Source organism: Periplaneta americana, chromosome 14 (assembly GCF_040183065.1).
Source record: "Periplaneta americana isolate PAMFEO1 chromosome 14, P.americana_PAMFEO1_priV1, whole genome shotgun sequence".
Classification (NCBI taxonomy): Eukaryota; Metazoa; Arthropoda; class Insecta; order Blattodea; family Blattidae; genus Periplaneta; species Periplaneta americana.
This window is the reverse complement of record NC_091130.1, coordinates 142327915-142340451: the sequence shown is the minus strand read 5'-3', so window position 1 is coordinate 142340451 and position 12537 is coordinate 142327915. Positions and strand designations below refer to the sequence as shown.

Genomic DNA, 12537 nt, shown 5'->3' with positions numbered 1-12537 from the left:
ATTGATCACATGCTAGGTCTACCTGATTTCAATGCAGTTATCACTGTAATATTTTTAAGTAATTTATTTATATTATGACAATCACTTTCGTATATACTATACCCATCGGGGCGCAACTATGCCATGTCCATTCTGCTACCTGATTTCTTCGGGGCGCAACTATGCTATGTCCATTCTGCTACCTGATTTCTTCGGGGCGCAACTATGCCATGTCCCTTCTGCTACCTGATTTCTTCGGGGCGCAATTATGCCATGCCTAGGCCTCTCAATTGACCGCGGGGCGCAACTATGCCATACCGGTAGTCTATTCCTATATAATCTACAACATTACATAATATGTTGTTGGCTATATGTTTAGTAATTAATTCATTACATAAATTAGCGTAATTATTGTATGTGTTGAAGAAACAGTCTGAACTTTATTGTGATTTATTTTTTGGTAATGAATGAATAACAGTGTTACTATTTACAGACACTACCTCGTGGCTTTTGGTGCCAGATTAGGGAGGACTACAATACATTGTCATGTCTGACCAAAACTGTAGACAGTGTGATCTCCAAGATAGTGTTACTGTCTTTTGGAAATAATCTTTATTTTATCTGCCTCCAGTTGCTCTACAGCATGAAGTAAGTTAACTTACATATTCTTACTTACCTTTGGAAAAATATATTCCTGAGTCATATACTTGCATTTCCAACAGGGGCGATTTCTCAGGGCATGCGCAAGCCCAATATTTTCGTAGAATGTGTATTTCTCAAAATGGGATTACGTACTACATTAAAATTTATTTTGATTTTTGGATTATTGTATAGGCGTAATACCATCCGCAGGTTGCTCACCGCAAGTATCACAACGCTTGCTCGTTTCTCGGAGCTACAGGAAAGACGTAGAAATAGCGAGAATATGATGCGCGCGCAAGTGCCTTCCTCCTTAGTCCGTCCTAGGCGCACATGCGTCTGTTATGTGTTGTTTGAAGCTCTGGTCCGAGAGCTACACCAACGACTATTTAAAGTTACACAGAGCAGTATTGACAGCGGGAATGTGCTGTGATTTGCGAGTGCAATATAATTGTATGAGCGGAATGCATGTGTTAACTGCTGCATGTATTATTAATTCTTAAACATTAATTTCAAGTATTGCAATGAGTTCGGAATTGTGTGTCATTGAAACCTTATTATTAAATCCATTTTCCCGAAGGACTATTCAAGAGAAGACAGACATTATAGAGAATATGTGCGCTCGTTCAGTGCAGCTCAATACAACAATGTGCATTGGTTAGCAGGGTTGAAAAAAACTAAATAAACTGTTTTGTTGGCCATGTTTATTATATCATATCGAACTTCTACATCTGATAAGCGAATATGATCCATGACTCATAATGATTTCATAATTATAAAATAAATTATTTATGTGGGTCTGATTATTTTTATTAATTATGAATTATTATATCCTCCCATCTTCCTCTAATTTTCGTGACTAGTATTCGCCCCTGATTTTCCAATATACCTCTATTTAATTTCAACCTACAAATTTTTACTGATACTGTAGCATAAGTAATGTCGGTTTGGAGCAAAATTTTAGTTGTGACAAGAAACTAATGTAATCCTCAAAGTAAAGGTCATTATATTCTATGGTCTTGGTCCACTTATCCCACAACGGTACCAGTTTCTGGTTTTTTGATAAGAAGAATTCGGTGATGCCCATTTCAATGGCATTCAAGTTTTGGAATTTTATTCCACTCAGGAAGTGGGCCATGAATCGAAACCGATGATAATCTGAAGGCACAGGATCAGGGCTATGTGCCGGGTATGGTAGAAGTTCGATTCCTTGGCATTACGAATAAGATTACCTAAATTTTAAGTGTTAAATTTCTTTACGAGTCTGTATATTGTTTTCTTATTTGGCACAGGACCATCGGGGAAACGATGTCTGAATTTACGACAACACGTTCTCCACTTATATTTCACAAAAGTCTTGCATATAAAAATGTGTTCTGCACTGTACATCACAACACAAAGGCGCACAACAGAGACGGACTGAATACTGATTTGAATCTATTGTACTAGCGAGAGGCATAACGCCGGGACTCGCATCATTCTCTCCTGCCAACCAGTTTTCATTTAATGTGCTCTGATTATTTGAAATACAATTGTATTTTGAAGAATCTTCTGGAAGTACTTTGTATTTGTATTTAAACTACTTGGATGTCAGTATTTTGTCCACCCCTGTGTAAATTATTATACAGGGCGATTCACGAGGATTTACCGTCCCTTACGGAGCTTATTTTCGAAGATATTCTGAGCAAAAAATGTCATATAAACATGTGACCTAATCTCAATACTTTCAGAATTACACTAATTTGAAGTTGTTTGTAAAATACCATTATTCTTGAGTTTTAAGGGTAAAAGAATATTACAGATAAAGAATGAAATATTCAGGAGTATCATTTCTTTAAGGAGCTAATATTCTGAAGCTAAAAATGTGTTGTGAATTCCAGTGTTGCTTCGTACAGAATTTTGTATTTTTTTTTTCGATTTTTAACTATAAAATTACATTTTCTTATGCATTTATCATAAGTAGGGCTAGGATTTTGATGTCCTATAAATCATGAAAAAATGTCCTAAAACAATGCATTTATGAACTAAAAATCTAAAAAAGTGCCCTTAAAATGCCCTAAAATTGATTTTACATAATTGGCTTAGTAGTAATATTAATATTTAGACTATTAATTAAATTACATTCTAGTGCCAACTTTCAAGTTTATTTAATTTTACATAATTTTTCTAAGTAGTACACTTTAATTAATTATTTTACCTGATGTAGCCCACCACAAAGCCACTCTTATCCGGAACTAGCAGGTATAGATGAGTCTATATTGAAGGGGTGGTTGGACTGATCCATTATGTGGGGGTGCACTACGTTAAAATGGCAATATTTGTGTAGAAAAACGATTAAAATAATAAACAAAATAATGGGTATTAATTGAAAAAATATGTAGAGAAAATACCAAAGTAAATAAATAACATTTTACATTAATAATGGGGATTTATGGCCAAAATTAAATGAAAATACCCAAAAAACGACCGAATAAAACAAAAACTGCTCTTATGAGTTGTAAGAGGTAAAAAATAAAAAAATGCCCTAACAAATATGTCTTAAAACACTCTGTTTATCACATAATATATAAATACTAAAGCAGCAATGTTTCTGACTTACTAGAAAAAAGATGCAATTTAATAAAAATTCTAGCCCTAGATGATAATTGTTACAAATCACACCACTCTTTTAAATTCTTTAACACTGTACATTAGTATGCATAATTAAACTGTAAAGAATCAAGTTCCTAAAATCGTATGAATTGTAACAATTTTTGTGATAAGTACGTAAGATGATGTCATTTTTAGTTAAAAATTGAAAAATAAAATCTGTACAAAGCAATCTATACTAATAATAAATCTGTAGCCGAAATTTTCTGGTAATTTTCGATTTTCCAAAAATAATTGGTCCTAACATATATAATTAACCACCCTGAAACCGAAAATCGCATTTTTGAAATATTTGTTTGTATGTCTGTCTGTATGTTTGTTACCTTTTCACGCGATAATGGCTGAACCGATTTATATGAAAATTGGAATATAAATTAAGTTCGTTGTAACTTAGATTTTAGGCTATATGGCATTCAAAATACTTTATTTAAAAGGGGGGTTATAAGGAGGCCTGAATTAAATAAATCGAAATATCTAGTTTATTATTGATTTTTGTGAAAAATGTTACATAACAAAAGTTTCTTTAAAAATGATTTCCGATAAGTTTCATTCATCACAAAATTTTGATAGGACTGATATTTAATGAGATAAATGAGTTTTGAAATTAAAATAATGCCATCTAAGACGGTGCAATGAATTAAGAACAAATGACTTCGTCTATAAGGGGCCTTGGACAACAACAATCGAAACAGGGGCCTTGGATATAAACAATCAAAAACTATTAAACACAGCCTACAGAGAATGTTTCTGTGATTGTATGAAGTAATATCCGAATCTAAATTAACCGATTTGTATAATTAATTATTATTTCACCATTGGCAAGTGTAGTTTCTCTAGATGGACATAATGCTATAATGTTATTACAGTAACGTCTGAGTAAATCGAGGACAGGTAAGATTAAAATAGGTTCTTATGCACAGAAAATTTGATAGGCTATTTTGTACATTCGTTTTCTGTATTTCTTAAAATAATATTTATGTACACTCATTTTAATCTCAGAGAATTAACGAACAACGAGAGTGTATTGATTTAGTATGCAGTAATAGTACGTTAGGTTAGCAATCCATTATTTTATAATTAAAATTTTAACTATGCTCAATTGAGTCGTGTTAAAATACATAAAATATATGCAATAAATGCAATGCAAAAAAAATGGGTAATGAGCGAAGCAGATTATCTTGCGCTGTTGTAAAAGTTGTTCCCTGGATCAAACGTCCTATTTTAATTATGTAATTACTTTATATTTATTTCTATCGGGTGCAGCGGAGCGCACGGGTACGGCTAGTTTACAATACATTTTTAGCTTCAGAACACTAGCCAATTAAAGATATGACATTTCTGAATAGTTCATTCTCTATTTGTAATATTCTTTTACCTTAAAACTAAAGAAAAAAAAAGTATTTTACTAACAACTTCAAATTAATGTAACTTTGAAAATATTGAGATCAGGACAAATGTTTATATGACATTTCTTGCTCAGAATGTCTTCGGAAATAAGCTCCATAAGTGAGGGTAAATCTTCGTGAATCACCCTGTATTATTAGAATGATTGAAAAATTAACTATTTAATCTAGACTGTAGTGATTCAATCTGTTATTCTCTTATAGCAGTCCACCACTAAATACAATTCAGATGGTTTACTTCTACGTGTCACTGTATTTCCTGCTTTTCCGAGCCATAGCAGTGTGTCTCTGTGCGGCCAGAATCAACAGTGAGAGCCGTGAGCCTAAAAACATCCTTTATTCAGTGCCATCTACATCTTATTCTAAAGAGGTAATGATATGCAATAACTCATGCCATTATCATTTAATAGTTAATAGTAATAATAATAATAATAATAATAATAATAATAATAATAATATATTATTATTATTATTATTATTATTATTATTATTATTATTATTATTATGTAGTGATAGGCATTTATTTTTTAGTATTCCATTAGCTTCATGATTTGTTAATTGTAATTGAGGTGTATAGTTCCAAAACCCGACATTTGCTTTCTAAGTAGTTTAGAGAAAAAGGAAAAAAAAAAACTATTTATAGTATTTCCAGTGTTGAGATAAGTAGGAAGTTTTTATAGTTGCCTTTAATAGTAAATCTAAGGATCAAATTACATGTTTAAACTAAAAATATGCATTATTGTAACAGTTATTAGATTATTAAATTTGGACATGTCGTGGTTTGGAACTAACTATTGCAAATGTCGGATTTTCGAACTAATAATAAAATATATGTCGGGTTTTGAAACTAACAATACAATTTATGTCGGATTTTGAAAATTCTAATAGCATTATTTTTCATAAATAATCAACATTTTGTACTAAACAGCTATTAATTTTATTTACTCCACGGAATATAATAAATAATATTCATTTACTTAAGTATATCATCAGAATGTTGTACTGAATCTTCTTTAAGTGTAAATTTTAAATGCTCAAATCGTTTTCTCACTGTGGTTCACAGATAGTGTTTTCTTCATCCTCATCATGAATACGGCTTGTGGTATTCTTGTAATCTTCCAGGTTTCCATGTCTCTTCAGTTATCTTAAAAATTTTTTGAAGTAATTTTTTTAACATTACCTAGTTTTTCCTTTTCGATTATACATGTGTTTATGCGTAAATGTGATGTTTTCTCCATTGCAGAGCACATTTTCCTCCTTTTCAAAATTCCTTTGTACAAATTTACAATACTTCTATAATTTTGTTCACCACTTATCACAACTTCATTTTTTATCTCTTTATCTTGATTATTTTACTGAATTTTAGTTTGAAATATCAGTCATTTGGTATTTTGAAACCCATTCGTGTATTCGTTTTCCAGTCATAAACTAGACAAGTCCGTACCTAGTGGTGTCGGACTTTGGAATAAACTTCATATGTCGAGTTTCGGAACAATACCTAAACAAAATAAGTCGAGTTTTGGAAGGAACTCAATATTTTAAAGCTTATTTATGTTAGAAATATCGAGTTTTGGAGGATGAAAATATGTTTTTCCAATGCATTTCAATCCAAAGATATAAGAAATGATCGTAACTCATTTTTCATAAAAATTGCAGATGTCGACCTTTGGAACTATACACCTCAATTGTTATAGATCGCGATATGACCAAAGATGTTAAAGCGAGTATAAATAACAGCGAGGGGGAAATTTTTTTTCATAGAGTTAGGCCTATATTCACTCTTTATTCATCCACAAACATTGTACAATACATGGGACTCGTCATCTTTTCTTTAAACACACATGAGATACAGATATACTGTAATATCTATATATTGTCTAGTCACGGACAGATTGTAACAAGTGACAGCAATACGGCATAACCAGAGCCTTCTTTAGTTTCAAGCCGGAGCCATACGTCGGCAACACTGTAATTAACTGTCACCCGGAGGCCGACCATACAGAACACGTGTTTGTGCTAATGCCGATTTTCAATGTAAATTAATGTTACAATATAAGTGTGTGTCGATGGAATTATGTTCGCGGTCGTACCAAACGTTAATTGTTGATGTATTATAAACTAAGTGCGTGTTGGTGATAAAAACAAGACAATAAATGAAAATAAAATGGTTGCAGTCTTTGGGAATTTTTACGGTTATTGATGACAAAGTATTTGACTATTCTACTAAATATTAAATATTGTATAACTACATTTTTATAGTCTTATTTGTGGTTTGTGTGTATCAGAATTCTAGCTAAATTGTTGGGTCTCGCCTCCTATATCAATAAAGTTACGCCGTTGGTTTTCAAATTCATTGTAACCAGCTGTTTTGTGATCCCATAAATGTTGCAGTTTTGTTGAAGATTCGGAATGCCTGCTATACGTTAGAACTACCTATAATTTGTAGATGCATATAATCACTTTGTTGGTTTTCAAGGTTTGTGTATTAATATTATTTATTTTGTAATAAATTATGTATAAACATGTTTCTTTTCACTTCGTATTTTTTTAGAGAATTTAAAGTTCACTGAGTTTACACTAATTGACACATACATGTACTTAATAGATAATGTTGCATTTTGTTACGTATTATGTTGAAAGTATGTTTTTTCATTTTTCATAGATTTTTTTACTTGGCTTAACTGTATTTACATCCTTATACTTTTATTATAATAGGTATGTCAATAGTTTCTTCTGTTTACATTTTATTTTAGGCCTATTTGCATAATTTACATTCTTAGCTTGTTTCTTGTAGTTACATTTATTTAAAATTATATTTTAAAAAGTTTATAACAAATAATTTAGGATAACAGTATTGTTATGGTGACTGGCCAGGTTCAAACTAAAACTGGCTTCCTGGACATCTGAAATATTTATAGAAAAACACGACATAATCACATGAAATTAAAATGCGTATGATATCCTACACCTTTCACGTCAGGGGTGAAACAACATTAAGCGGCAAAACATTGTCAATTTACTAGCCACAAATTTGTGAACTGAATGGAACTTAAGAATACTGCGTAGGAACTTACGTCTTTATTGCATTATTGATTGTATTTTCGGTGCAAGGAATATCTTTATTTATTTATTTACTTTCGTACTATCAATAAAAACATGTTTTTTTTTGTAATTATTTTAAGTGGCAGCCTTTGTATGAGGGGAATCCAGGAAATAACGACCGTTCGCGCATACCCGCCGCGCAGCTGACTCCCCTTCCTTGTTTGAAGGTCAACTGGCTTCCTTAACATGTGTTCTCATAATGTTGTGAGTACTGGTTGCAACAAGTCGCCATTGTGCATTTTGTGTTACTTCAAAATGAACGACGTGATTGATAATCCCGCCGAAGGTGAGGAGTGTGATTCGATTTTTGAATGCCCGACATTTGAAACCTGCAGAAATTTACCGGCAATTGAAAGAAGTGTATGGTGATACTGTAATGAATGAAAGAAATGTGAGAAAATGGTGCGAAATGTTCAACAATGGGCGAACAAATGTCCACGATGAAACTCGACCCGGACGCCCATCACTCATCACAGAAGACCTGAAGACTAAAGTGAACGACACAATCTTGCAAGACAGGCGCACATCACTCGACGAATTGCATATTGCCTTTCCTGACATTTCTCGTTCTTTGCTTGGTGAAATTGTGTCGCAACATCTTGGCTACCACAAAATCTGTGCACGATGGGTTCCAAGGCAACTGAGTGACCAACACAAAATTCAGAGAATGGTCTCAGCATTGACATTCTTGATGCGATATCACACAGATGGAGACGCCTTTCTTGATCAAATTGTGACTGTGATGAGACCTGGGTGTCTCACAACACCCCAGAGACCAAGCGCCAATCACGTCAGTGGCATCATCCCTCATCACCCAAGAAACCGAGAAAATTCAAACAGACTCTCTCAACACAAAAAGTCATGGCTACTGTCTTTTGGGATCGCAAAGGTGTTCTTTTGCTGGATTTCATGCCAAAAGGCACTACGATCAATGCAAATCGTTATTGTGAGACTTTACGAAAACTACGGCGAGCCATCCAAAACAAGAGGCGAGGAATGCTTTCGAGAGGAGTTGTGCTTCTTCACGACAACGCCCGCCCGAACACTGCTGCTTCAACTCGGGAATTGCTGGATCAATTCGGTTGGGAAATCTTTGATCATCCGCCCTATAGTCCAGACCTTGCTCCTAGCGATTTTCACCTTTTCACTAAGCTGAAAGACTTTCTGGGTGGTACGCGTTTTGGAAGTGTTGAAGAGTTGAAGAAGACAGTGAACACCTGGCTTAATGAACTGGCGGCAGAGGAGTATAACACGGGAATTCTAAAGCTAGTGAACAGATACGACAAATGTTTAAATGTAGGTGGTGATTATGTAGAGAAGTAAAGGAAGCTTCAGTTATGTAACAGACTTTGTTTTTTTTTAAATAAATATATATATATTTTTTAATAATTACAACAAAACGGCCGTTATTTCCTGGATCCCCCTCGTATGTAAGTATCCTACTTACGCCGTATTCTGAAGTATAGCTAATTGATTGCAATAAAACACTATTTTCAAACCCCTAATAATTTGCATCACTACTCTGAATCTTGATCTTACCATTGTGCATGAAGTAATATTAAAAAAATACGCGTTACGTATAACGGAAGCAATGAGCAAACACAATATCACTTTAAAATCTCCTGCCTCCACTCTGCGTTGCCAAACCTACCCATGCTCCGGCTTGTAACTAAAGAAGGCTCTGGCATAACTCATTAGGCAACTGAGCCAAGAGATAATGGAATAGTGTAGCGAGTTTCCTTCCCCTGCATTGCACACATCGCTGATTAAGTAACACAGTTCACTAATCAGACTTACGATGTACAGTATACAATCAATAATTTATTCATCTTGATTGCACAACTTTAACACTATATCACTTCGGAATATAAAGTATATAATATGCTTTCACGTGTTAATTAACTAGTCAACAAGGTAACCTAGTTAATTAACACGTGAAAGCATATTACAGTCTGATGCGTTTGGGTATGGATAATATTAATTTATTATTATAAAGCTATTATAATAGTAGGAATCATTTCTTGCTGGTTATTTTATGATTAAAAGATGGGAGTTTCCATAGGCCTATATGACAATCAACAATGCATAATCTGAAAGGACAAATGAAAATCGTAGATGATTAAAATGGCTATTACAAATCAACAGCGGGCACAATGTGTTCTTTGGTATGCTAAATTTGAGTGTTAAAAGAGTTTCTACGTGAGTATGGTGTGCTTAATGTACCTAAATACGATTCTATAATGTTGTGTATCGAGCATTTGCAGAAACAGGTTCTGTATTTAAAAAAATGCAAGAGGTCGCAGGCGAAACCCAGTACGAGAAGCAGCTAACTCTTGGCTCGGTCCCCAAACTCCCCAGATCTAACCCCTCCTGACTTCTTCGTGTAGGGTTTTGTTAAAGACATTGCCTATTCACAGAAACTCAGGAACATTGATGATCTGAGAGTAAAAATTACTCAAGCTTTTCAACAAATCACCCCTCTTATGTTACAATGGACATGGGCTGAATTGCATCACCGTTATGAGTTGTGCAGGGTGCGCAATGGGGGTCATGTTGAGCTCTGAGGAATCTCCCCTCTTTCTTCAGTGTTGTACGCACAATGTTTAAAAAAAATAAAGTTCAGTAATAAATATTTTAAGGTGTTTTTAATTTATCCATACCGAAATGGATCATCCTGTATATACTTTATATTCCGAAATAATTTATTGTTCTTCTACTCGTATTACAACGTACTGATACAAAAGATAGTGAAGATACATACATAGACCTGCGCACTAAAATAACAATACATCTTACCAGTATGTTATTTCTTTAAAAAATGCATTTTCATTCATAAAATGAATTATTTTTAGATTTATTTTGCTCATTCTCATTTTACAGATAATATTGATAGGTGATAGGTATTGTATTTATTTCTTAATATTGAAACCTTCTCATGTTGATATATCCTGGAAGTAAAATGTATCATTTTGTTCATGATAATAATAGGCCTATATACGTATATGTGGTGTGACAGGTTTGTTTCTTTGTAGGTGTACAGGCTTCTGCATCAGATAACAACAGATGACGTGGCCTTGACTGGCTTTAACTTCTTCTCAGTAACTCGCACACTTCTTCTTACGGTATGTGAATAATAATAATAATAATAATAATAATAATAATAATAATAATAATAATAATAATAGTAGTAGTAGTAGCAGCAACAGCAGCAGCAGCAGCAGCAGCAGTAGTAGTTGGCTGATATTGATGAAATGTCATTATTCTTTCAACTTTAAAACGTTGCTCTTTCATAAAGTAATTCGTTTTATTTCATAAGAAAACAAAATATGCAATAATTTTTATGTTGCATTTATTTTTGGATTTATTTACTTTTTAGTAGTTTTTTTTATTTTTCGGGTCATTAAAAATCATTTCCTTCAATTATTATCGATTTTTGTAGATCATCATCATTATCTTCATCACGGTATAAGCCTTGTGGCTCGTTCCGTCTTCAAGAAAACTGATCCGACCATCTCATCCGTGGCCTGCCGACATTTCTTCTACCTACAGATTTTTGTAGAATTTTTTTAAATTTCGTTATAGTAAGCCCTGAAGCTCTGGACTCCCTCATTTTATTTTTCAGGAATCTTACGTTCTCATCCTGTAGAAAGTTCGTCATTATCATCATTATTTAGCTATTGTGGAGTTAAGCCACTTGTTGACCTCTTCCTCTCTCACTGGGAAAGCTTCAAAATGGAGTCTCTTCATAAGTCAACCTTGTTTTTTTTTAATATCGAGGGAAGTCTGTCCCTTGTCATTCTGTCTATGTGCTGTAACCATCCTGTTATGTAATTTTCAATTTTTTTTTTTTTTCAAAATTCTGATTATTTTAAATTATGCTATTTATGCGTTAGTTTTGTACTCTGACCAAGAGCAACCAGCAAAAATTATGTAATTTACAGTCGAGCCGTTCTTATTTCCGGCAGAAAATCACACAACAGCTTCTGGTCAGCTGACACGCTGCTTCACTGGCAGTGGTTGTCGTCAAGGTTATGCAGACGACATACCGCTTCCCGCTCACGGTGGATGTTACTGCGTTGTCAAGTCTACCCTTGTACTCTTAACGAAGTTTTAGCACATGTCTAGTCTTAAACATCGAACGAAAAATTATTTCCTACGATAAATAATTAGTAATATATGAATACATAATATTATATATTATTGTTATTGTTGATCCTAGCATCCCAGGACACAGAAGGCTTACCATGTTGTGCTATAATTGGTTTTTCCGACCATTTGAAGTAACGATTTTCGTGAATACAGAAACAACATTAGAAATTACTAAAATGGGAGAAAGCTGTAAAATATAATAAATAAATATTTTTTATGTGAATGAATAACTAAAACCACACAACCTGTAAATTAAGTAAAATATGTTAGTATTAAAAATTTTGTCATGATAAGTCATTGCTACATAAAAAAAATTACACGAAGAACCTTGCCTAACGGCATTGTTCAATTTAGAGGTGCTACGCCTAGATCGCTACAATCATTGTTAGTACCTGCCGCCGCCATAGTTCTCAGTTTATTTTCTTCTTTGCCGGATTGTCCGTACTTCTCTGTCGTTATTTGAGAAACCGTGAACTTGTTCACATCACACGCATCAGCTGTTCATTGCACCGCTTGTATTAAAGGCAATAAACTACTCTTATTTTACGTTCATTTTCGAAATAATCTCTAACGCTAAGAATCCGACTCCTCCGCGGCATTGTGATGCTGAAAACTA

General features: G+C 33.6%; 1 protein-coding gene across 1 annotated transcript in view; it reads left to right on the top strand.

Annotated features, from left to right (window-relative positions):
* LOC138713026 (gustatory receptor for sugar taste 64f-like) overlaps positions 1-12537 on the top strand; it is a 49667-nt gene that overhangs the window by 4510 nt on the left and 32620 nt on the right. Inside the window, exons 3-5 of the mRNA XM_069844708.1 lie at positions 473-627; positions 4875-5040; positions 10805-10894. Coding sequence (XP_069700809.1) covers positions 473-627; positions 4875-5040; positions 10805-10894 — 411 coding nt within the window. The remainder of the gene's footprint in view (positions 1-472; positions 628-4874; positions 5041-10804; positions 10895-12537) is intronic.